Raw genomic sequence first — 25,079 nt, 5'->3', positions numbered from 1 at the left:
CGACAGGCGAACATATGCACTGCTCGTGCCCATAAACCACACCCTCGCTGACAAAATAAATAAGAAACTGAGGGGCGTTATTTGGAGCAGGGCGGACGCACAGGCGCAGCCAGATAACCAATGATGTCAAAAGACGGGAAGCGCTACCAAGGGTGGTGCTGCGTATCATTAGAAAGGAAAGTCACACCTCAGGGACAGTGGAATGGTCTCAATGAGACACATTTTGTACGTGTTGAGTTCCACGTGGGCAAGTAGAAAAAGTCAGCCACCTTGTACAAATGCAGCAGTACTGCTGTACAAGGTGGCTGTTATACATAGAAACACCTGGGGGTGGGGGGCAGGCTCCCTTCAATTTCAGTTCATGTGCCTGCGTGGCGTTTGCAGGGCACGTTGCCGGCTACACAGCAGGGGAACAGCTGGCGGTGCTGAACCCCACTAACACTTTTTCTGGTGTTTTTCTCTGTGCAGCTAGCACTTCCGGGCAAAAACTAGCGGTGTTTGAGCCCAGGGTCAGCAGGAGGAGGAGAGGAGCAGAGTGTAGGCCGAAGCCTAGTTGAACCAATTTCAAAGGTAACCTTTAACCCCCCTCAGGTTTTGCAAGGTACAAGAGCCACACCTTGTGCAGCATTAATGCTGCACAAGTCAAAGGTTGCTCTAATAATTTTGCTCCTTGCACACGCTGAATAAAACACGTACACTATTTAGCCCATTATACTGTCAAACAGTAGTGGAGGCGTGACTTTTCTTTTGAAGAAGACGCAGCACAGGTGTCAAAATTTACACCTAGGTGCTGGGTGCAGATTCCTTACCGTTGTTATTTGCAGTACAGGAGACTGCGCTCTTGTGTTATCCCTTGGCAATACCCTGTTAGTGCAGGCCGTCTTATGACCTCATTTCATGTTGGCCGGTGCGGTTAACGATGGCCATAAATCCCAGACCCACAGTGCCTTTTCATAAAGTCACACTTCGGTGCTGGGATTCGTGGCCTTGTGCAGTAAATATGTTCGCCGCTCACACATGTCCTTACACCTGTTTCAGACTGGGCGGCCTCAGCTGATCCCTTATCGCCTGCCACGGCCATGAGGCCGCACAGTCTGAAGAAGGCGGAAGGAGGGGAGTGAAGACAGGCGAACATATGCACTGCTCGTGCCCATCAATCACACCCTCGCAGTCAAAATATATGAGACAACGAGGGGCATTGTGTCGGGCAGGGCGGACGCACAGGCACAGCCAGCCAACCAATGGTGTCAGAAGACGGGCAGCGCTAACAATGAGGGGGCTGCGTGTCATTAAAAAGGAAAGTCACACCTCAGGGACATTGTAATGGTCTCTAATGAGACACATTTTGTACGTGTTGAGTTCCACATGGGCAAGGAGAAAAAGTCAGCCACCTTGTACAAATGCAGCAGTACTGCTGTACAAGGTGGCTGTTATACATAGAAACACCTGGGGGTGGGGGGCAGGCTCCCTTCAATTTCAGTTCATGTGCCTGCGTGGCGTTTGCAGGGCACGTTGCCGGCTACACAGCAGGGGAACAGCTGGCGGTGCTGAACCCCACTAACACTTTTTCTGGTGTTTTTCTCTGTGCAGCTAGCACTTCCGGGCAAAAACTAGCGGTGTTTGAGCCCAGGGTCAGCAGGAGGAGGAGAGGAGCAAAGTGTAGGCCGAAGCCTGCACTGGTGGCAGCTTTTGGTCGGTTGTGCCAGCGTGGCTTGTGCTGGACACGATGCCGGCTACACAGCAGGGGAACAGCTGGCGGTGCTGAACCCCACTAACACATTGGCTGTTGTTTTTCTCTGTGCAGCTAGCACTTCCGGGCAAAAACTAGCGGTGTTTGAGCCCAGGGGCAGCAGGAGGAGGAGAGGAGCAGAGTGTAGGCCGAAGCCTGCACTGGTGGCAGCTTTTGGTCGGTTGTGCCAGCGGGGCTTGTGCTGGACACGATGCCGGCTACACAGCAGGGGAACAGCTGGCGGTGCTGAACCCCACTAACACATTGGCTGGTGTTTTTCTCTGTGCAGCTCGCATTTCCGGGCAAAAACTAGCGGTGTTAGAGCCCAGGGTCAGCAGGAGGAGGAGAGGAGCAGAGTGTAGGCCGAAGCCTAGTTGAACCAATTTTAAAGGTAACCTTTAACCCCCCCTCAGGTGTTGCAAGGTACAAGAGCCACACCTTGTGCAGCATTAATGCTGCACAAGTCAAAGGTTGCTCTCTTAATTTTGCTCATTGCACACGCTAAATAAAACACGTACACTATTTAGCCAATTATAATGTCAAACAGTAGTAGAGGCTTGACTTGTCTTTTTAAGGAGACGCAGCACAGGTGTCAAAATTTACAACTAGGTGCTGGGCGCAGATTCCTGAGCGTTGTTATTTGCTGTACAGGAGTCTGCGCTATTGTGATCCCTTGGCCATGCTCTGTGAGCGCTGCCTGTCTTCTCACCTCATTTCATGTTGGCCGGTGCGGTTAGCAATGGATATGAATCCCAGGCCCGCAGTGTGTTTTCAAAAAATCACACTGCGTGGCTGGGATTCGTGGCCTTGTGCAGTAAATATGTTTGCCGCTCACACATGTCCTTACACCTGCTTCAGACTGGGCGGCCTCAGCTGATCCCTTATCGCCTACCACGGCCATGAGGCCGCACAGTCTGAAGAAGGCAGAAGGAGATGAGTTAAGACAGGCGAACATATGCACTGCACATGCCCAACAATCACACCCTCGCAGCCAAAATATATGAGACAACGAGGGGGGTTGTGTCGGGCAGGGCGGACGCACAGGCACAGGCAGCCAACCAATGATGTCAGAAGACGGGCAGCGCTACCAAGGGGGGTGGTGCGTGTCATTAAAAAGGAAAGTCACACCTCAGGGACATTGTAATGGTCTGTAATGAGACACATATTTTACGTGTTTAATTCAACGTGGGCAAGGAGAAAAAATCAGCCACCTTGTACAAATGCAGCAGTACTGCTGTACTAGGTGGCTGTTATACATAGAAACACCTGGAGGGGTGGGGCCAGGTTCCCTTTAATTTCAGTTCATGTGCCTGCGTGGCATTTGCAGGTCACGTTGCCGGCTACACAGCAGGGGAGCAGCTGGCGGTGCTGAACCCCACTAACACATTGGCTGGTGTTTTTCTCTGTGCAGCTAGCACTTCCGGGCAAAAACTAGCGGTGTTTGAGCCCAGTGTCAGCAGGAGGAGGAGAGGAACAGAGTGTTGGCCGAAGCCTTCACTGGTGGCAGCTTTTGGTCGGTTGTGCCAGCGTGGCTTGTGCTGGACACGATGCCGGCTACACAGCAGGGGAACAGCTGGCGGTGCTGAACCCCACTAACACATTGGCGGGTGTTTTTCTCTGTGCAGCTAGCACTTCCAGACTACAACTGGCGGTGTTATAGCCCAGGGTCAGCAGGAGGAGGAGAGGAGCAGAGTGTAGGCCGAAGCCTGCACTGGTGGCAGCTTTTGGTCTGTTGTGCCAGCATGGCTTGTGCTGGACACGATGCCGGCTACACAGCAGGGGAACAGCTGGCAGTGCTGAACCCCACTGACACAATGGTGGGTGTTTTTCTCTGTGCAGCCAGCACTTCCGGGCCCCAACTGGCGTAGTTAGAGCCCAGGGTCTGCAGGAGGAGCAGAGTGTAGGCCGAAGCCTAATTGAACCAATTTCAAAGGTAACCTTTAACCCACCCTCAGGTGTTACAATGTTGAAGAGCCACACCTTGTGCAGCAGTAAAACTACACAAGTTAAAGGTTGCTCTTTAAGTTTTGCTCATTGCACACGCAGAATGAAAGACGTACACAATTTAGCCCATTGAACAGTAGAACTGTATTGGAGGCGTGACTTGTCTTTTTAAGGAGACGCAGCACAGGTGCACATAAATAACGCCTTGGTGCTGGGCGCAGCCTCCTGAGCGTTGTTATTTGCTGTACAGGAGTCTGCGCTATTGTGATCCCTTGGCCATGCGCTGTGAGCGCTGCCTGTCTTCTCACCTCATTTCATGTTGGCCGGTGCGGTTAGCAATGGCCATGAATCCCAGACCCGCAGTGTGTTTTCAAAAAACCACACTGCGTGGCTGGGATTCGTGCCCTTGTGCAGTAAATATGTTTGCCACTCACACATGTCCTTACACCTGCTTCAGACTGGGCGGCCTCAGCTGATCCCTTATCGCCTACCACGGCCATGAGGCCGCACAGTCTGAAGAAGGCGGAAGGAGATGAGTTAAGACAGGCGAACGTATGCACTGCACATGCCCATCAATCACACCCTCACAGCCAAAATATATGAGACAACGAGGGGGGTTGTGTCGGGCAGGGCGGACGCACAGGCACAGGCAGCCAACCAATGATGTCAGAAGACGGGCAGCGCTACCAAGGGTGGTGCTGCGTACCATTAGAAAAGAAAGTCACACATCAGGGACAGTGGAATGGTCTCAATGAGACACATTTTGTACGTGTTAAGTTCCACGTTGGCAATGAGAAAAAGTCAGCCACCTTGTACAAATACAGCATTACTGCTGTACAAGGTAGCTGTTATACATAGAAACACCTTGGGGTGGGTGGCAGGGTCCCTTTAATTTCAGTTCATGTGCCTGCGTGGCGTTTGCAGGTCACGTTGCCGGCTACACAGCAGGGGAACAGCTGGCGGTGCTGAACCCCACTAACACATTGGCTGGTGTTTTTCTCAGTGCAGCTAGCACTTCTGGGCAAAAACTAGCTGTGTTTGAGCCCAGGGGCAGCAGGAGGAGGAGAGGAGCAGAGTGTAGGCCGAAGCCTGCACTGGTGGCAGCTTTTGTTCTGTTGTGTCAGCGTGGCTTGTGCTGGACACGTTGCCGACTACACAGCAGGGGAACAGCTGGCGGTGCTGAACCCCACTGACACATCAGCTAGTGTTTTTTCTGTGTAGACAACACTTCCAGGTGGCAACTGACAGTGTTGAAACCCAGGGAATCAAAGAGGAGCAGAGTGTAGGCCGAAGCCTGCAGTGGAGCAAGTTGAAAGGGAACCTTTAACCTCCCCCCCCAGGCATTTGTTGCTGAAAGAGCCATCTTGTACAGCAGTAATACTGCACATGGAAAATGGTGGCTCCGAAAATTATGCTCCTTGCAAACGCTGAAGTACACACTCATATAATGTGTCCCCTCACACCGTCAAACCGTCCCGGAAGTGGGACTTTCCTTTGTAATGTGACACAGCACAGCCATCATTCCAACCCCCTTGGTGCCGTGCGCCACCTCCTCAACGTTGTTTGGTTCTGTCACGGAGCCCGCGCTGTAATGTTATCCCTTGGCCATGCACAGTTAGCGGTGCCCGTCTTCTGACATCATTTAGGTGTCAGGCTGGCAGTGCCTGTGCGTCCAAGCTGCCCGAGATCCAACCTCGCAGTGTCATCTAATGTAATCCCATTGCGGGCCAGGGATCCATGGGCATGAGCAGTGCATATCATCGCCTCTCACTCACCTCCTTCCTGCTTCTTCAGACTGTGCGGCGTCACGGCCGTGGCATGCTATTAGGGATCAGCTGACTCCGCCTAGTCTGAAGAAGCGTGAAGAAGGGGAGTGAGAGGCTAGTATATGCACTGCGCATGGCCATGGATACCAAGCCCACTGTAGGATCACATTAGACGACACTGCGAGGTGGGATTTCGGGCAGCGTGGACGCACAGGCGCAGCCAGGACGACAACAAATGATGTCAGAGGACGGGCAGCGCAAACTGTGCATGGCCAAGGGATAACATAACAGCGCAGGGTCCAGGACGGAATCAAACAACGCTAAGGAGGCAGCGCACGGTGCCAAGGGGGTAGCAATGACGGCTGTGCTGCGTCACATTACAAAGGAAAGTCCCACCTCAGGGACAGTTTGACGGTGTGAGGGGACACATTACATGAGTGTGTAGTTCAGTGTTTGCAAGGAGCATAATTTCAAGAGCGACCTTTTCCTTGTGCAGTATTAGTGCTGCACAAGGTGGCTCTTTCAGTAACGAACGCCTGGGGGGGGGGGGACAGGTCCCCTTACATTTTAGTTGTGCCAGCGTGGCGGTCGCATGACACGTTGCCGGATACACAGCTGGGGATCAGCTGACGTTACTGAACCCCAATAACAGAGGAGCGACTGTTGACTGTGCAGACAGCACTTCCAGGCACCAACTGGCGGTGTTAGAGCCCAGGGACAGCAGGAGGAGCAGATTGGAGGTATTGCTGCACACACAGCTGGGGATCAGCTGACGTTACTGAACCCCAATAACAGAGGAGTGACTGTTGACTGTGCAGACAGCACTTCCAGGCACCAACTGGCGGTGTTAGAGCCCAGGGACAGCAGGAGGAGCAGAGGAACAGAGTGTAGGCCGAAGCCTGATTGGAGCAAGTTGAAAGGGAACCTTTAACCCCCCCCCAAGACGTTTGTAGCTGAAAGAGCCATCTTGTTCAGCACTAAGGATGCAAAAGGAAAAGGTTGCTCTTTTAATTATGCTCCTTGCAAACACAGAAGTAAACACTAAAAATGTGTCCCCTTATACCGTAAAACCGTCACGGAGCTGCAAATTTCCTTCGTAATGGGACACAGCACAGCTGTCATTCCTATCCCCTTGGTGCCGTGCGCTGCCTCCTCAGCGTTGTTTTAAGCTGTCACGGAGCCTGCGCTGTTCTGTTATCCCTTGGCCATGCCCAATTAGCGCTGCCTGTCTTCTGACATAATTTGGTGTCAGGCTGTCAGTGCCTGTGCGTCCACGCTGCTCCAGATCCCACCTCGCAGTGTCGTCTAACGTAATCCCACTGCGGGCCTTGGATCCATGGGCATGCACAGTGCATATCCTCGACTCTCACTCCCCTCCTTCCCTCTTCTTCAGACTGTGCGGTGTCACGGCCGTGGCATGCTATTAGGGATCAGCTGACGGTGCACAGTCTAAAGAAGGCGGAGGGAGATGAGCGAGAGCCCGAGGGGAAGATATGAACTGCGCATGCCCATGGATCCAAGGCCCGCAGTGTGATTCAATCAGAAGACACTGCGAGGCGGGATCTCGGGCAGCGCGGCCGCACAGGCGCAGCCAGCCTGACACCAAATTATGTCAGAAGACAGGCAGCGCAAATAGGGCATGGCCAAGGGATAACAGAACAGCGCAGGCTCCGTGACAGCTTAAAACAACGTTGAGGAGGCAGCGCATGGCACCAAGGGGGTAGGAATGACGGCTGTGCTGCGTCACATTACGAAGGAAAGTCCCAGCTCCGGGACGGTATAACGGTATCAGTGAACACATTTTATAAGTGTTAAGTTCTGCGTGTGCAAGGAGCTAAAATAAAAGAGCTACCTTTTCCTTGTGCAGCATTACTGCTGCACAAGATGGCTCTTTCAGTAACAAACGCCGGGGGGGGGACAGGTTCCCTTACATTTAGGTTGTTGTGTCAGCGTGGCGGTCGCAGGACACATTGCCGGCTACACAGCTGGGGATCAGCAGACGTTACTGAAATCCAATAACACTGGGTCGTATGTTTTTACTGTGCAGCCTGCACTTCTGAGCCGCAACTGGCGGTGTTGGAGACCAGGAATAGCAGTTCAGGGGGTAGAAAGATGAACACATCAGGAGACCTGGATGACACCCAATTACTTAATCAGGCAGAGGAGTGGCAAATTCCTGCGAGATCCAGGCCTGGTTCATTTTCAGGAAAGTAAGCTGGTCAACGTTATCGGAGGATAGTCGCATGCGATGGTCTGTTAGTACACCACCTGCGGCACTAAAGACACATTCCGATAAGACACTAGCCGCAGGGCAAGCCAGCACCTCCAATGCATACTGGCTTAGCTCTGGCCATGTATCCAGCTTAGAGACCCAAAACTTGAATGGGGAAGAGCCGTCTGGGAGTACAGAAAGAGGGCAAGCCATGTAGTCTGTCACCATCTGACGGAACCGTTGCCTCCTGCTGACTGGAGCCGCCGGTGATGGTGTAGACATTTGGGGCGGGCACACAAAAGTGTGCCAGAGTTGTGCCATACTGGGCTTGCCTTGGGCAGAGGCACTGCTTCTGCTCCCTCTTTGGGCAGAGCCTCCCCCACTGCCTCGACGCACTGAGCTGCTTTGTAAAGCACTAGCAGCACTCCTCTCATTTGGACTGGAGAAGATGATGGAATTCACCAGTGTGTCGTGGTACTCCCGCAATTTACGCTCCCGGGTCAACGCTGGGATGAGGTTTTGGACGTTGTCCCGGTAGCGAGGATCGAGGAGGGTGAACACCCAATAATCAGGCATGTTGAGAATGTGGTCGATGCGGCGGTCATTTCTCAGGCACTGCAGCATGAAATCCACCATGTGCTGCAGACTGCCAACTGGCCCAGAAACGCTGTCCCCTGCTTGAGACATGATCTCTGCCCGCTCGTCATCACCCCACCCTCGCTGTACACACTGAACACTGGACAATTGTGTCGCTCCCTCCTCTGGACGGAGCTCTTCCTCCTCCATTCACTCCTCCTCATCCTCCTCACAAAGTGGCCCCTGCGTACCCCTTTGTGAGGAACCACGTGGCGCTGACTCTCCAGAAGCTGATGGAAAAGGTGACTCCTCATCCTCCACCTCTTCCACAACATCATCCCTTAACCCTTGCAAAGTTTGCTGAAGCAGGCAGATGAGGGGGACAGTCATGCTGACTAGTGCATCATCTGCACTTGCCATCCGCGTGGAATAATCAAAAGGACGCAAAACCTGGCAGACGTCCTTCATAGTGGCCCACTCTGTGGTTGTGAAGTCTGATCGGCGCTGACTGCGACTTCTTTGCGCCTGATGCAGCTGGTACTCCATAACTGCTTGCTGCTGCTCACACAACCGCTCCAACATATGTAACGTGGAATTCCACCGGGTAGGTAGGTCACATATGATGCGGTGTTCCGGAAGGCGGAATCGGCGCTGCAGAGCAGCAATGCGGGATCTTGCCAAGCTGGAACGCCGCAAGTGAGCACACTCTAGGCGGACCTTGTGCAGCAGGGCATCAAGATCCGGATAGTCCCTCAGAAAACTCTGCACAACCAAATTGAGCACATGTGCCAGACATGGGATGTGAGTGAGGTTGCCAAGGGCCAAAGCTGCCACCAGATTTCGGCCATTGTCACACACTACCATGCCTGGCTGGAGATTCGCTGGCAGTAACCACACATCGCTCTCCTGCTTGATGGCATTCCAGAGCTCCTGCGCTGTGTGGCTTCGATTCCCCAATGAAACTAGTTTCAAGATGGCCTGCTGACGTTCGGCCACGGCTGTGCTCATGTCGGTCATAGGTAAACGTTCACGGGTCCATGTGGAGGTGGACTGTGACGGATCCTGCAGAGATGAATCTGAGGAACTTGTGTAAGAGGAGGAGTCAATGCGTACAGACTGGATTCCTGCAATCCTTGGAGTGGGCAGGACACGTCCTGCGCCACTCGCACTAGTTGTACCTGGCTCAACAACATTAACCCAATGGGCAGTGAGGGAAACGTATCGCCCCTGTCCATGCTGACTGGTCCACGCATCGGTGGTGAGGTGGACCTTGCTACTGACGGCGTTCAGTAGCGCATGTTTTATGTTTCCCTCAACATGCCTGTGCAGGGCAGGGACGGCTTGCCTGCTGAAGTAAAAGCGGCTGGGCACCTTGTACTGTGGGACTGCCAATGCCATCAAGTCACGGAAGCTGTCAGTCTCCACCAGCCTGAATGAGAGCATTTCCAGGGACAACAGTTTGGCAATGCCTGCATTCAGAGCCTGTGCTCGGGGGTGGTTGGCCGAGAATGCCCGCCTTTTCTCCCATGCCTGTACTACCGATGGCTGTAGAGTAGATTGGGAGTGTGAGGATGACTGGGAAGGTGGTGCTGTGGGTGGAATTACACAAGGTCTCTGGACAACAGTGCCAGAGGTTCTTCCATGGCGATCCTGGGAGGAAGCCAAACCAGCTGTGCGTGAGCTGGAGGAAGAGGCAACACGAGCTGAAGAGGTGGTAGCTGCCGCTGTTGGTTGGCCTACATCTTCAGTGTGTTTCTGTAACTCCACCGCGTGCCTGGTCCGCACATGTTTCCACATATTTGTGGTATTGAGGTTGCTGCCATTTTTCCCTCTTTTTACTTTCTGATGACACAGCTTGCATTTGACAAAACAAATGTCATCTGCAACTGTGTGAAAAAAGGACCAGGCACTGCAAGTCTTGGGAGCGTCCTTTTTGGCTTTGGAAAGAGACAGACTCCTAACGGGTGCCAAATTGGAGGTTACAGGCTCCGCAGTCTTCCCCCTCCCTCTCCCTCTTTGGCCCGTAAGGGGAATCTCTTCCTCAGAGCTGCTCCCACCACCTTCCTGTTCCTCACGCCACGATGGGTCAACGACCTCATCATCTCCACTACCCTCTGCCACCAACTGCTCCTCCTGGGTAGTCTCGGCAGCACAGTACGCACCAGAAAGCGGCACCTGAGTTTCATCATCAGATGCGTACTGCGCTGTGGTCACCGGAGGCACAGGCCCACCCGCCTCTTCAGAGTCAGAGAGACAAAGCTGTTGGGCATCACTGCACACTGCCTCTTCTTCCATTTCTCCAATGCTGCTTGGCTGGCCCCCTGTTTCCAAGCCAAGAGATTCAGAGAACAGAAGTAGAGACGGCTCCTGTCCTGGGCTCTCTGACTGCCTGGCCAATTTGGCAGGTGGTGAAGAGACAGATGGCTGCTCTCCAGTGCTCTGTGCCTGAGAGGATGTGGCACTAACTGAAGTCGATGCCGAGGCGTTAGCTGCCATCCACCCGACAACGGCTTCAATTTGGTCTTCACGCAGCAGCGGTGCACGGCGCTCTCCGACAAAGCTGCGCATGAAGGACTGTTCCCTGCTGAAACTGAGTGACGACGAGTCACCGGTGCCCGCAGCAGGCACAGAATCACCACGTCCTCTCCCTGCTCCTCTCCCTGCTCCGCGCCCACGCCCACGTGCCTTACTCCCTGCCCTCTTCATCTTGGTTGACAGATAAAGATAAGCAGAAAAGTACTAAGGCCTTAGTGTGCTTATTCCTGAAATGCTCCTCCTAACAGGTGTAAGAAACACTAATGTTGTAAAGTGTGGACTAGACTTTATTATTTATAAAATGTGGCCTACACAAGTGTTAAGTGGTGTTTGGTGAACTTTCCTTTTTTTTTTTCTGCAGATCGGACTACAGAGCAAGTTTAACTCACACAGGGACCATGCAGACAGCCGTAAACGGCGCTGCAAGGCCCAAAAACCCTCCTCTAGGTTATCCTATGTAGTGTTTTTCCACTATTTAGCTGGAGACGGGTGGAAAGACACTAATAGGAATTTTTTTTTTTAAATTTTAAACAGGCTGCACTATTTGAAAAAAAGGAAATTTTTTTTCAAGGTATGAGGCAGTAACGCACCCTGAGCTGAATCCAACCGGCTATGGCTGCACACAGACTACAGGGCGAGCTGCGCTCACACAGAGACCGTGCAGACAGCCGTAAACGGCGCTGCAAGGCCGAAAAAAACCCCTTCTAGGTTATCCTATGTAGTGTTTTTCCACAATTTAGCTGTGGACGGGTGGAAAAACACTAATAGGAAATTTTTTTTTTAAATTTTAAACAGGCTGCACTATTTGAAAAAAAGGGAAATTTTTTTCAAGGTATGAGGCAGTAAAAACCCTGAGCTGAATCCAACCGGCTATGGCTGCACACAGACTATAGGGCGAGCTGGGCTCACACGGAGACCGTGCAGACAGCCGTAAACGGCGCTGCAAGGCCCAAAAACCCCCCTCTAGGTTATCCTATGTAGTGTTTTTCCACAATTTAGCTAAAGACGGGTGGAAAGACACTAATAGGAAATTTGAGAAAAAATGTGCAGCAGGCTGCACTATGAGCAAAAAAGGACAACTGTGTGAGGCAGTGTGAACCCCCCCTGAGCTGAATACAACCGGGTATATGGCTGCACACAGACTACAGAGTGAGCTGCACACACACACACAGAGACCTTGCAGAACGCTGTTAAAACAGCGCTGCAAGGCAAGAGCAAGGTGAACAGTGAAGAACACACAGCGTTTTGCTAAATTAGCCTTGGGAAAGGAAAATAAAGCAATTAGCTATCTCAACTGGCCCTCAGTTAGAACACAGCGTCCTGTCCCTAACTGAAATCACAGCAGAGTGAGCGCAAAATGGCGGCAGCGTTTTTTTATAGTGCAGAGTGACATCATTTCAGCAGCCAATCACAGCCTTGCCAGTACTTACATGCCCACCATGCTAAACAGGATGTGCCCACACTTCCATTCATTCCTCATTGGCTGCTGCGTTCAGTCTGAATTCTGGGAACTTCCGATTCCGGTATCCGATACGCGGGAAGTATCGGAATTCGGTATCGGAATTCTGATACCGCAAATATCGGCCGATACCCGATACTTGCGGTATCGGAATGCTCAACACTAATCAGGATACATTCCGATACTTGATGTCCCATTGACTTGTATTGGTATCGGATATCGGTATCGGCGATATCCAATATTTTTCGGGTATCGGCCGATACTATCCGATACCGATACTTTCAAATATCGGATGGTATCGCTCAACACTACTGATCAGTCTTCTCCTTGTTTGAGATGAAAGTTTAGAGGGACGGCCGGGTCTTGGTAGAATTGCAGTGGTATGATGCTCCTTCCATTTCATTATGATCTCTTGCACAGTGCTCCTTGCGATGTTTAAAGTTTTGGAAATCATTTTGTATCCAAATTGGGCTTTAAACTTCTCCACAACAGTATCACGGACCTGCCTGTTGTGTTCCTTGGTCTTCATGATGCTCTCTGTGCTTCAAACAGAGCCCTGAGACTATCACAGAGCAGGTGCATTTATACCGAGACTTCATTACACACAGGTGGGTTATATTTGTCATCATTAGGCATTTAGGACAACATCGGATCATTCAGAGATCCACAATGAACTTCTGGAGTGAGTTTGCTGCACTGAAAGTAAAGGGGCTGAATAATATTGCACGCCCCACTTTTCAGTTTTTGAATTTCCACAAAAATGTAAAATAACCAATAAATTTTGTTCAACTTCACAAATGTGTTCCACTTGTTGTTGATTTTTCACCAAAAATGTACATTTGGTATCTTTATGTTTGAAGCAGAATATGTGGGAAAAGGTTAAATAGTTCCAGGGGGCCAAATACTTATAATATAATAATAACTTTTATTTATATAGCGCCAACATATTCCGCAGCGCTTTACAAATTATAGAGGGGACTTGCACAGACAATAGACATTACAGCATAACAGAAATACAGTTCAAAACAGATACCAGGAGGAATGAGGGCCCTGCTCGCAAGCTTACAAACTATGAGGAAAAGGGGAGACACGAGAGGTGGATGGTAACAATTGCTTTAGTTATTCGGACCAGCCATAGTGTAAGGCTCGGGTGTTCATGTAAAGCTGCATGAACTAGTTAACTGCCTAAGTATGTAGCAGTACTGACACAGAGGGCTCTTAACTGTATGAAGTGAATGAGAACATAATGCGAGGAACCTGATTTTTTTTTTTTTTTTTAAATAGGCCACACAGGGATCGTTAGGTTAATGCATTGAGGGGGTAGGCCAGTCTGAACAAATGAGTTTTTAGGGCACGCTTAATACTGTGGGGATTGGGGATTAATCACATTAACCTAGGTAGTGCATTCCAAAGAATCTGCGCAGCACGTGTAAAGTCTTGGAGACGGGAGTGGGAGGTTCTGATTATTGAGGATGCTAACCTGAGGTCATTAGCGGAGCGGAGGGCACGGGTAGGGTGGTAGACTGAGACCAGAGAGGAGATGTAGGGTGGTGCTGAGCCATGGAGTGCTTTGTAGATGAGGGTAGTAGTTTTGTACTGGATTCTGGAGTGGATGGGTAGCCAGTGTAATGACTGGCACAAGGTAGAGGCATCGGTGTAACGGTTGGTGAGGAATATGATCCTGGCAGCAGCATTCAGGACAGATTGGAGCGGGGAGAGTTTGGTAAGAGGGAGGCCGATTAGTAGAGAGTTACAATAGTCCAGACGAGAATGAATAAGTGAAACAGTAAGAGTTTTTGCAGAGTCAAAAGTAAGAAAAGGGAGAATTTTAGAAATGTTTTTGAGATGCAGATAAGAAGAGCGAGCCAGTGATCGGATGTGGGGGGTGAATGAAAGGTCAGAATCAAGGATGACCCCAAGGCGGCGGGCATGTTGCTTTGGAGTAATGGTGGAACCGCACACGGAGATGGCAATTTCAGGCAAAGGTAGGTTAGTAGAGGGAGAGAACACGAGGAGTTCAGTTTTTGACTAGTTTAGTTTCAGATAGAGGGAGGATATGATGTTAGAGACAGCGGTAAGACAATCACTGGTGTTTTCTAATAAGGCAGGCGAGATATCAGGAGCAGAAGTGTATAATTGGGTATCATCAGCATAGAGATGGTACTGGAAACCAAATCTACTGATTGTTTATCCAATAGGGGCAGTATACAACGAGAAGAGGAGGGGGCCTAGGACTGATCCTTGAGGAACCCCAACAGTAAGGGGAAGGTGAGAGGAGGAGGAACCAGCAAAACATACAGTGAAGGATCGGTCAGAGAGATAGGAGGAGAACCAAGAGAGAAATACTTTTGCAAGGCGCTGTATCTCTGTCATTTAATTTAATTCAAAGTTGGAAAATTGCAAAATTTAAAAAATTTTCACTAAACTACTGTTTTTTTTCACAAGTAAATGCAAGTCATTTGAAAGAAATGTTACCACTATCATGAAGTACAATATTTCACCCCAAAAAATCTCCGAATCACAGGGATCTGTTAAAGCGTTCTAGAGTTATAACCATATAAAATGAAATTGGTCATAATTGGCCTGGTCATTAACGTGCAAACCACCTTCGGGAGTGAAGGGTTTAATTAGTCAGTGATTCCTACCTGCCCTTTATATTGGTAGCTTTGAGCCCAGGAGAGGCATGATTGATGAATATTAGGTTTAGGGATCCATCAAAAAAGTCACATCTTATCCTGACTGAAATATGTCATATATTTGGTGTCTGCATACATCTTAGCGCTTAGGCTACGTTCACATTAGCGTTCCGCTAATGTGCGTCGCTGTTGCGTCGGCGACGCAGCGGTGACGCAGCGGCGACGGGCCCCTATGTTTAACATGGGGGACGCGTGCGTTTTTTTGTTGCGTTTTCCGACACGTGCGTCGTTTCCGACGCTAGCGTCGGACGCAAGACAATGCAACAAGTTGCATTTTTCATGCGTCCGATTTTCGTCAAAAAACGACGCACGCGTCGCAAAACGCAGCGTTTTTTGCGTGCGTTTGAGCGCGTTTTTTTGTGCGTCGTGCATTGCGTCGCCGACGCAGCGGCGCGCAACGCTAATGTGAACGTAGCCTTACAGAGGAGACTGTATACTTTTGTTTGTATGTTGTGCAGTCATGGCAGTTTGCACCTGTTCACACTTGCTTTGTTCTGTTCATGGGTGCTTGTGATTTTTTTGTTTTTTGCAATTATAACTCTTGTTTTCTCACTGTTTTTCCAGGTGAACCCTTTGATAACATCAATAATATAAATGCTGCTGTATTTAATATGATCATCTACATTTTACTGAGTACGCGATTTGATTATGAAGATCCCACACTTTTGAAGATGATAAAGATGATTCATGAAATGGACATATTAACTGGTACCCCAATGGCTATGGTGAGCAGCTCAAGTCATTTGTATTTGAGAAATAGTATTTAAGTCATTCACAAGATTTGTAATGTGTGATTGGTGAGGCTGCAACCCATAATGTGCCCCTACTCTTAAACTTATAATTTTATAAACATATTTCTCAAGTGTGTTGTTCATTGCCAGTAGTGTTGAGTTGGGTTGAGCGACTTTTCCTTTTTTAGGATCGAGTCGGGTTTCGTGAAACCCGACTTTCTCAAAAAGTCGGGTCGGGTGAAATCAGCCGAAAAGTTGGGGGGCCGACCGAAACACGAAACCCAATGCAAGTCAATGGGGAATAAAAGTCGGCAGTGAGTGGAGGACAGGAAAACACCTACAGTGCCTATTTTAATGCCAAAAACATCAATTCGTATTACTGAAGCTTGTCAATCTTAATTTACTTTAGAATAATAGGCATTGAAAACAGGGGGTCATTTGGCTAAAGTTGTGGGGGGGTAAGGCTGGCTCAAGATTTTCGTGGGCCCAGGAAACGCGGAATACGTCACGGCGGTGGAGCAGGGAGAGGTAAGTATTTCAACTTTGCAAGTGCTGTGACCCTGAGCAAGCAGGAGGGGCCCACTAGTTGGCACTGACACAGGGCCACTCATAGTACGGCGGTGTGTTTGACGGCAGGCGGCGCCTCCCACTGCCAGAGACACATTAGCATACTATGAGGGGCCCTGTGCCAGTGCCAACGAGTATGACTCCCCGCACCTGATCAAGGAACCTGCACTTTCATCTGCACCTTCCTTTTTGTCCCCATGTAAGGTGGTATAGTATGCGGGAAGGGGAACCTGACTTTCAGCAGGGTCAGATTCTGGCTGTGTAGAGTGCAAGAAGAATGTAGTGCTCTGGGTCAATGTACCAGCAGACTCATCTAGCAGTGGCTGGGCAATGGGCAGGATGAGGAGGAAATACAGATATTGGCCCAAAATAAAAAAGTAGGCTAAAAGCAGTTCAAAATTTTGTAACGGGAGTACACAGGCGGCATAGCTTTGTTCAGTGGAGGACAGCTGTAAGCACGGGCTGACCTAGTTACTAGGCCCAAATAAGTAAGTAGGCTAAATGCAGTTCAAAATTGGTAACAGGACTACACAGGCGGCATTGCTTTGTTGAGTGGAGGACAACTGTAATGAGGGGGGCAGACAGACTTAATAGGCCTAAAATAAAAAAGTAGGCTAAATGCAGTTCAAAATTTGTAATGGGAGTACACAGGCGGCATAGCTTTGTTCAGTGGAGGACAACTGTAAGGAGTGGCGCAGACAGACACAGGTAGTAGGCCTAAAATAAAAAGGTAGGCTAAATGCAGTTCAAATTTGGTAACAGGAGTACACAGGCGGCATAGCTTTGTTCAGTGGAGGACAACTGTAATAAGTGGCGCAAACAGACTTAGTAGGCCTAAACTAAAAATGTAGGCTAAATGCAGTTCAAAATTTGTAACGGGAGTACACAAGTGGCATAGCTTTATTCAGTGGAGGACAACTGTAAGGAGTGGCGCAGACAGACACAGGTAGTAGGCCTAAAATAAAACAGTAGGCTACATGCAGTTCAAAATTGTTCACACGGGGTACATAGGTGGCATAGCTTTATTCAGTGGAGGACAACTGTAAGGAGTAACTGACACAGTTAGTAGGCCAAAATAATAAAGTGGGCTAAATGTCTGCATAAAAAATGTTCATAAATAAACAGGTGTCATAGCTAGTTACAGGGGTGGGTTCCTCTGCTGAGTAGCAGACAGTGGTAGTTGGCGCAAAGTATTAACTGGTCTAAATGGAGGCCAGGGCCCCTGTATATTTTTAGTATCATCTATCATTTCAACAAATTTGTATTGGCAGTGGCATTGAAGGATTTAACAGCACAGACTACACAGTGGTGGAGCAGGGAGAGGTAAGTATTGCAAGTGGTAGAGCACTGTTCCTGCTGGGTGGAACACTCTCTCGTGGGTGGTGGTACCGGCACAGGGCCCCTCATATTATGATGGTGTATCTTACGTTGGTTGTGCACCACCACCATCAGAGACACTTCATTGTACTATGAGGTACCCTGTGCCAGTGCCGTCGACCAAGAGTGGGCACACCCACCTGTCCAGGCAAACGGCTCTCGCACGGATGCTTGCGCCAAGTGGTGACCACGGCCCTGTGGGCGGAGTCAGCTCAATTAGGGAGGTACAAAAATGGCCTATGGTGGACATTCAGAAGCTTCAAATGGAGAAATTGGAGCAGTCAGTAAGAGGAAGCCAAAAGCAAGACATTTTTCAGGCAAGCTACGTGTCAGCAGGGGAAGGTGGGGCAAAATAATTTGAAATCCATGATTTGTTCATTTTAATGAAAGTTAGATTATCAACATTCTGGGTAGCCAGACGTGTCCTTTTTTCGGTCAGTATTGAACCAGCAGCACTGAAGACTCTTTCTGATAGCACACTAGCAGCTGGGCAAGCGAGCTCCTGTAATGCTTATTCTGCCAATTCAGGCCAGGTGTCAATTTTAGATGCCCAGTAATCAAAGGGGAATGACCTGTGAGAGAGAACATTGATAAGGGAAGAAAAATAGTTCATAACCATACTGGACAAATGCTGTCTCCTGTCACTTTGAATCGATGCAACAGTACCCGTTGTGTCTGCGGTCATTGCGAAATCACTCCACAACCTGGTCATAAAACCCCTCTGTCCAACGCCACTTCAGATTTGTGCACCTCCAACACCTCTCCCATGTTGCCCCCTACAGCTCGTGTGAGAACCATCACCACCGCCGAGTGCTGGGAATGCCTGAACCAAACAGTCTACAAGAGTTGCTTGTTTGATAACCAATATTTGCTCCAGGTTCTCATGTGGCAGGATATTTTGTAATTTTCCTTTATATCGTGGATCCAGGAGGCAGGCCAACCAGTAATCGTCATCGGTCATCATTTTGATAATGCGGTGGTCCCGTTTTAGGATATGCAAGGCATACTCAGCCATGTGGGCTAATGTTCCAGGTGTCAATTCACTGCTTGTGCTGGGTTGAGGAGCACTTTCTTGCAAATTAACATCACTTGTGTCCTGCAAAAATCCTGTACCTGACCTTGCAACGCCACCAGTTTCTATTGCCCCCGGAGAAGCATCCTCCTCCCATAAATATTCATCCCCATCATCCTCCTCCTCCTCTTCATCCGCCACCTCATCCAGGAGAGTTCCCTGAGCAGACAATGGCTGACTGTCATCAAGGCATCCCTGCTCCTCGGCTGCAGACGCCTGCTCCTTAATGTGCGTCAAACTTTGCATCAGCAGACGCATTAGTGGGATGCTTATGCTTATGATGGCATCGTCTGCACTTACCAGCCATGTGCATTCCTCAAAACACTGAAGGACTTGACAGAGGTCTTGGAGCTTCGACCACTGCACACCAGACAACTCCATGTCTGCCATTCAACTGCCTGCCCATGTATGTGTATCCTCCCACAAATACATAACAGCGTGCCTCTGTTCGCACAGCCTCTGAAGCATGTGCAGTGTGGAGTTCCACCTTGTTGCAACGTCGATTATTAGGCGGTGCTGGGGAAGATTCAGCGATCGCTGATTGTTCAGCATACGGCTTCAGTGTACGGGCAACCGGCAGATGTGCGAGCAAAGTCTTCGCACTTTCAGGAGCAGGGCTGGTAACCCCAGATAATTTTTCAGGAACTACTGCACCACCAGGTTCAAGGTGTTTGCCAGGCAAGGTATGTGTTTCAGTTCTGAAAGGGCTATGGCAGCCATAAAATTCCTTCCGTTATCACTGACTACCTTGCCTGCCTCAAGATGTACACTGCCCAGCCATGACTGAGTTTCTTGCTGCAAGTACTCGGCCAGTACTTCCGCTGTGTGTCTGTTGTCGCCCAAACACTTCATTTCCAAAACAGCCTGCTGACGCTTCCCACTAGCTGTTACATAATGGGACACCTCGTGTGCAACACTGGCAACTGCGGATGGAGTGGTCGTGCGACTGCGCTCTGTGGATGAGCTTTCACTGTAATGCCCTTCTCTAAGATGGTGGGGACCGAGACCTATGTCATCACGCTGCCCACACTCTGCGTCCTCCTTCAGTGGCTGAGAAATGGCGCTGAAAACGTCACACGAAACGCGACTTTGGCGCGATGATCGCCAAACTCATGGCCGATCCCACACAAGGATCGGGTCGGGTTTCACGAAACCCGACTTTGCCGAAAGTCGGCGATTTTTCAATTTGTCCGATCCGTTTTGCTCAATCCTAGTGTTGAGCATTCCGATACTGAAAATATCGGGTATCGGCCGATATTCGCTGTATCGGAATTCCGATACCAAGTTCCGATAATTTTGCGATATCGGATACTGGAATCGGAAGTTCCCATAGTGCAATGAAGCACTATAATGGAGTGTGGGTGGTGCATGGGCGGAGACTGTCTGTGTGTCTGTTCATGACCGAGGGGGCTCTGTGCGGGCTGCCGGGGCTCAGTGCGGGCTGCCAGGGGCTCTGTGCAAGCTGCCTGGGGTCTGTGCGTGACTGCTAAGGGCTCTGTGCGGGCTGCCGGGGGTCTGTGCATGACTGCCGGGGGCTCTGTGGGGGCTGCCGGGGGCTCTGTATGGGCTGCCGGGGCTCTGTGTGGGCTGCCGGTGGTCTGTGCGTGACTGCCGGGGGCTCTGTGCAGGCTATACATCCAGACATACAGTACATTAAACCTAGAGTACATACCATTACTTGTCATTTTGATCCCCGAAGCCAGTGTCACCTGTAATAAAGATTAAAATAACAAACAACCAATATACTCCCTGTCCGCAAAAATCCACGAGTGTCCCTCGACGATCTCCCGTGGAGAACAGCAGCATCAGCTAATGCAACTGCTCTCTAGGGGCTCCAGGAACTTTTGGCATTGCTGGGTGAGAAATTTTCCCATGCAGCAATTGACATAAAGTGAGACTTAGAACTTTAGTAACCACAGTGATGCACTACAGTAGGCATTGTCTCCTGTCAGTGTGTCACTGAGGGTCCTATAGAGCAGTGACATTACCCGATGTCACTGTTCTATAGGGGAGATCGTCGTGGGACACTCGTTATTAATTGGACTATGGCGGACAGGTAGTATACGGTTTATTATTTTACATTTTTTGCAGGCGCTGAAGTATGGCAAGTATTGTTAAATGAAGAATATTAAAATACTTTATTCCTAATGTGTGTGTGTGTGTTATTAACCCTTTATTACTATTGGTTTTATAATGGATAGGCTTCTTTTTGACGCCTCTCCATTATTAACCCGGCTTAATGTAACCTTACAATAGCAAGGTGACATTAACCCCTTATTACCCCATATCCCACCGCTACACGGGAGTGGGAAGAGAGGGGCTAAGTGCCGGAATTGGCGCATCTTACATATCTGTGGACAAGATTTTTGGAGATGGAAATTTTATTCTACAGCAGGACTTGACATCTGTCCATACTGTCAAAAGTACCAATACCTGGTTTAAAAACAACAGCATCACTGTGCTTGATTGACCATCAACTTGCCTGATCCTAAAGCCATAGAGAACTTGTCAAGAGGAAGATGAAAGACCCCAGACCCAACAATGCAGACAAGCTGAAGGCTGCTCTAAAAGCAACCTGGGCTTCCATGACACCTCAGCAGTGCCACAGGTGGATTGCCTCTATGCCACACAGCATTCAAGCAGTTATTGATGCAAAAAGAGCCCCAACCAAGTAGTGAGTGAATTTACTGAACATACATTTCAGTAGGCCAACATTTCAGATTTTAAAATTATTTTTTAAGCTGGTGTTATAAAGTATTCATTGGCTGTTAGTCATAATCATCAACATTAACAGAAATAAACACATGAAATAGATCTATCTGTTTTAATGACTCAATAATACAGCTGTAAGGACTGGTGGAAAGCACCAAATAATAATTAGAGGGTATGTGAGGTGCGTTCGCAGTCCGGGGTCCATCATGCAGACAGGACACCTGCTGCTTGGTAATGGTGGACTATATGGTGGTATGAGAATACACACGGGTTAGCTTCACCTGGTATGAAGGAAGCGAGCCCTGTTGCATCATAGGGCTGCGATACTGCACAAAAAGTGCAAGCAAGGGGTCACAGAACTCTGTCCCAAGACTCGGGGAAAGAGTTCCTCTAGACCTCTTACGCTCGACACCTCTACTGTGGTGTCAGGGATTAAACTGAGCTAATAATTTACCGCACAAGAGGGCATACAGCGCTGCTCTGACTGACGCCACTAACCACCCTAACTAGGTCCATGAAAGCGCAGTATGCGCACGGCCCCGCACTGGCGGTTGCTGCTGAGAAACACTGTATCGTGTGCAGAATGTTGAGGATAGCACTGTCAGGCATGAGGTAGCTTCCACCATTTGCGAGCAGGCAACAACTCTAGGGATGGGAATGATTAGAAGCTTTCATCCATCGACAGGCATTCATCCACACATACACTTTAGCAAGTTTACACTAGCGCATGGCCAAGCGGCTATGCGAACCTTTTACAGCAGTAGTGCTCCGGGACCTTCCTGATGGTCGAATAGGAGCCGCAACAGGACCTGATGATGTGGCCCCTGACCTCCAATGGGAGTTTGTCCCGTGGGCATGCTCAGTATGGGAAAAGCAGGACTTAGTCCCAGAAAGGCTGCTCGCTGCTGATCAGTGCTGGCTACAAAGGCAGAGCCTGGGAAGGCAGCAGTAACCAATTGCACAGTATCAGCTTGAGCCAGATACTGGGACCGACGTCTTCGCTGAGCAGGTTCCACTGAGGCTGGAGGAGAGTGGGAGACCGCAGTGGACGTGGTTCGAGATTCCCCCTGTGCAGCAGTGGGAACTCAACACCTAACAACAGCTCTGGCAAAAATTATTATACCACTACACAGTTTTCTAAAAATCACCATCTCTACATGTCTGACAGCCATTTCATACCAGTGTCTATTGAATTCCCACCAAAGTACACCTCATTCTACTTAATGTACTTCTGATTAGGTGATCACCTGAACCAAATCTTATTTAACGAGGGAAAGAATAAAAAACACTGCTGTGGTCTTCACAATTCTCTTGCAATAGTACAAGCTGCATGGCCAAACAAGTGCTAGGAATTGCCCAAAATTAATTTGAATAAAAAAATAACTCTTAACCATGTCAAAGGAGTTGACAAGCAAAGTCTTGAGGGAGGAAAAGAAGGGCTCAATTCTGGCTTTACTAGCAGAGGCATACAGTAAGCGTCATGTTGCCTCCATCCTTAAAATTTCAAAGATGGCAGTCTATTACTACAAGGTCAAGCAGCAGACATTGGGGACAACAAATCTACAGACTGGCAGAGGGTGAAAATGGCTCTCCTCTGAATGGGCTGACCCTCATTTTATTCCAGCGTTACTCAGCAACCGCAGGATGACATCAAGTGACCTACAAAAGGAATGACAAATGGCAGGTGTGGTGAAATGCACGGCAAGAACAGTTTCTAACAGTCTCCTAGTGGCAGGGCTTAAGTTATGTAAAGCTTGAAAAAAAGCCTTTCATAAATGAGAAGCAAAGGAGAGCCAGGCTGAAGTTTGCCAAGAGCATAAGGATTTGACCATAGAAGACTGAAGTAAGGTAAACTTCTCTGATGAATCTAATTTTCAGCTTTCCCCAACACCTGGTCGTCTAATGGTTAGACAGAGATCTGGAAAGGCGTACAATGTCTTGCACTGTGAAATTTGGTGGAGGATCGTGATGATATGGTGTGCTTCAGCAAGGCTAATTAATTGGGCAGGTTAATCTTTCAAAAGGACGTATGAATCAAGCCACATTCATGGTTATCCTGGAAAAACACTTGTTTGCTTCTGCTCAGGCAATGTTCCCCCAACTCTGATGACTGTTTTTTTCCAGCAGGACAATGCCCTATGCCACACAGCTAGGTCAATCAATGTGTAGATGAAAGATCACCACACCAATTCCTGTCATGGCCAGCCCAATCTCCAGACCTGAACCCCATTGGAAACCTCTGGAATGTGAGCAAGAAGAAGATAGATAGTCACAAGCCATCGAACAAAGAAGAACTTAAATTTTTGTGCCAGGAGTGGTATAAGGTCACCCAAAAGCAGTGTGAAAGACTGATGGACACATAAAAATCGTGGTCATTCCACGAAATATAGATTTCTGAACTCTTCATGAGCTAAAACATTAGTATTATTGTTTCTACATGAGTAATAACTTGTTTTCTTTGCATTATTTGAGGTCTGAAAGTACTGTTTATTTTTTTATTATTTTTGTCGATTTCTCATTTGCTGCAAATAAATACAAAATTTTTAGCTTTAAATTTCGGATATATGTTGTCAGAAGTTTAGAGAATAAAACAACTATGTACATTTTACTCAAAAAATTTATGTATAAAGAGAAAAATCTGAAAAACTGAAAATTTTGCAGTGGTCTCTTAATTTTTGCCAGAGCTGTATATGAGTTTCACTTTTTGTATTGAAGAACTGAGATAAATTAACTTTTTGATGATATTCTAATTTTGTCAGAAGCACCTGTATCTTCTCTGTAAACACAGGATTGGGTATGCTGACACCTTACTTCCCTGCCATGTCAAATTCATTGATTCCTGGAATCTGGATAAATGCAGCATTAATACCTTAACCCCAGGAGGTAATTTCGTTTTTGTGTTTTAGCTTTTTGCTTCCCTTATTTTCAGAGCCATAACGTTTATATTTTATGGTCAAAATGGCCATGTGAGGGATTTTTTTAGCGGAACAAGCTGTACTTTTGAAAGACACCATTGGTTTTACCATGTCTTGTACTAAAAGATGGGAAAAAATTTCAAGTGCGGGGAAATTGCAAAAAAAAATGTATTCCACCCTTGTTTTGCTTTTTTACTAGGTTCACTAAATGCTAAAATTGACCTGCCACTATGATTCTCAAGGTCACTATGGGGTCATAGACACCAAACATGTCTAAGTTCTTTTTTATCCAAGTGGTGAAAAAAAAAAACTTTGTTAAAAAAAAGTGCCATTTTCCGTTACCCGTAGCATCCCCATTTTTGTGACCTCGGACTGAGTGCAGGCTATTTTTTGTGCGCCGAGCTGACATTTTTAATTATACCATGTCAGGGAAGATATTATCTTTTGATCGCCCGTTATTGCGTCTTGATGCAATGTTGCAGCGACCAAAAAACGTAATTCTGGCATTTTGACTTTTTCTCGTTACGCCGTTTAGCGATCAGGTTAATCCTGTTTTATTGATAGATCAGGCGTGAATAAGGCGAAAGGGGGGTGATTTATACTTTTATTTTATTATTGTTTTAATATGCACGTTAATGACCGGGCCAATTTTTACAATTCTGACCACTGTCCCTTTATGAGGTTATAACTCTGGAACGCTTTAACGGATCCCGGTGATTCTGACATTGTTTTCTCGTGACATATTATACTTCATGGTAGTGGTAAAATTTATTCGCTATATCTTGCGT

The 25,079-nt window shown here is 48.5% G+C and overlaps 1 protein-coding gene across 3 annotated transcripts in view; it reads left to right on the top strand.

Annotated features, from left to right (window-relative positions):
- LOC138638726 (cytochrome P450 2K1-like) overlaps positions 1–25,079 on the top strand; it is a 384,462-nt gene that overhangs the window by 217,445 nt on the left and 141,938 nt on the right. For all 3 annotated transcript variants that reach the window (XM_069728255.1, XM_069728256.1, XM_069728257.1), the window contains exon 5: positions 15,482–15,642. In XM_069728255.1, coding sequence (XP_069584356.1) covers positions 15,482–15,642 — 161 coding nt within the window. The remainder of the gene's footprint in view (positions 1–15,481; positions 15,643–25,079) is intronic.

This window comes from Ranitomeya imitator, chromosome 5 (genome assembly GCF_032444005.1).
Source record: "Ranitomeya imitator isolate aRanImi1 chromosome 5, aRanImi1.pri, whole genome shotgun sequence".
NCBI lineage: Eukaryota > Metazoa > Chordata > Amphibia > Anura > Dendrobatidae > Ranitomeya > Ranitomeya imitator.
This window is presented reverse-complemented; position numbering and strand designations above follow the sequence as displayed.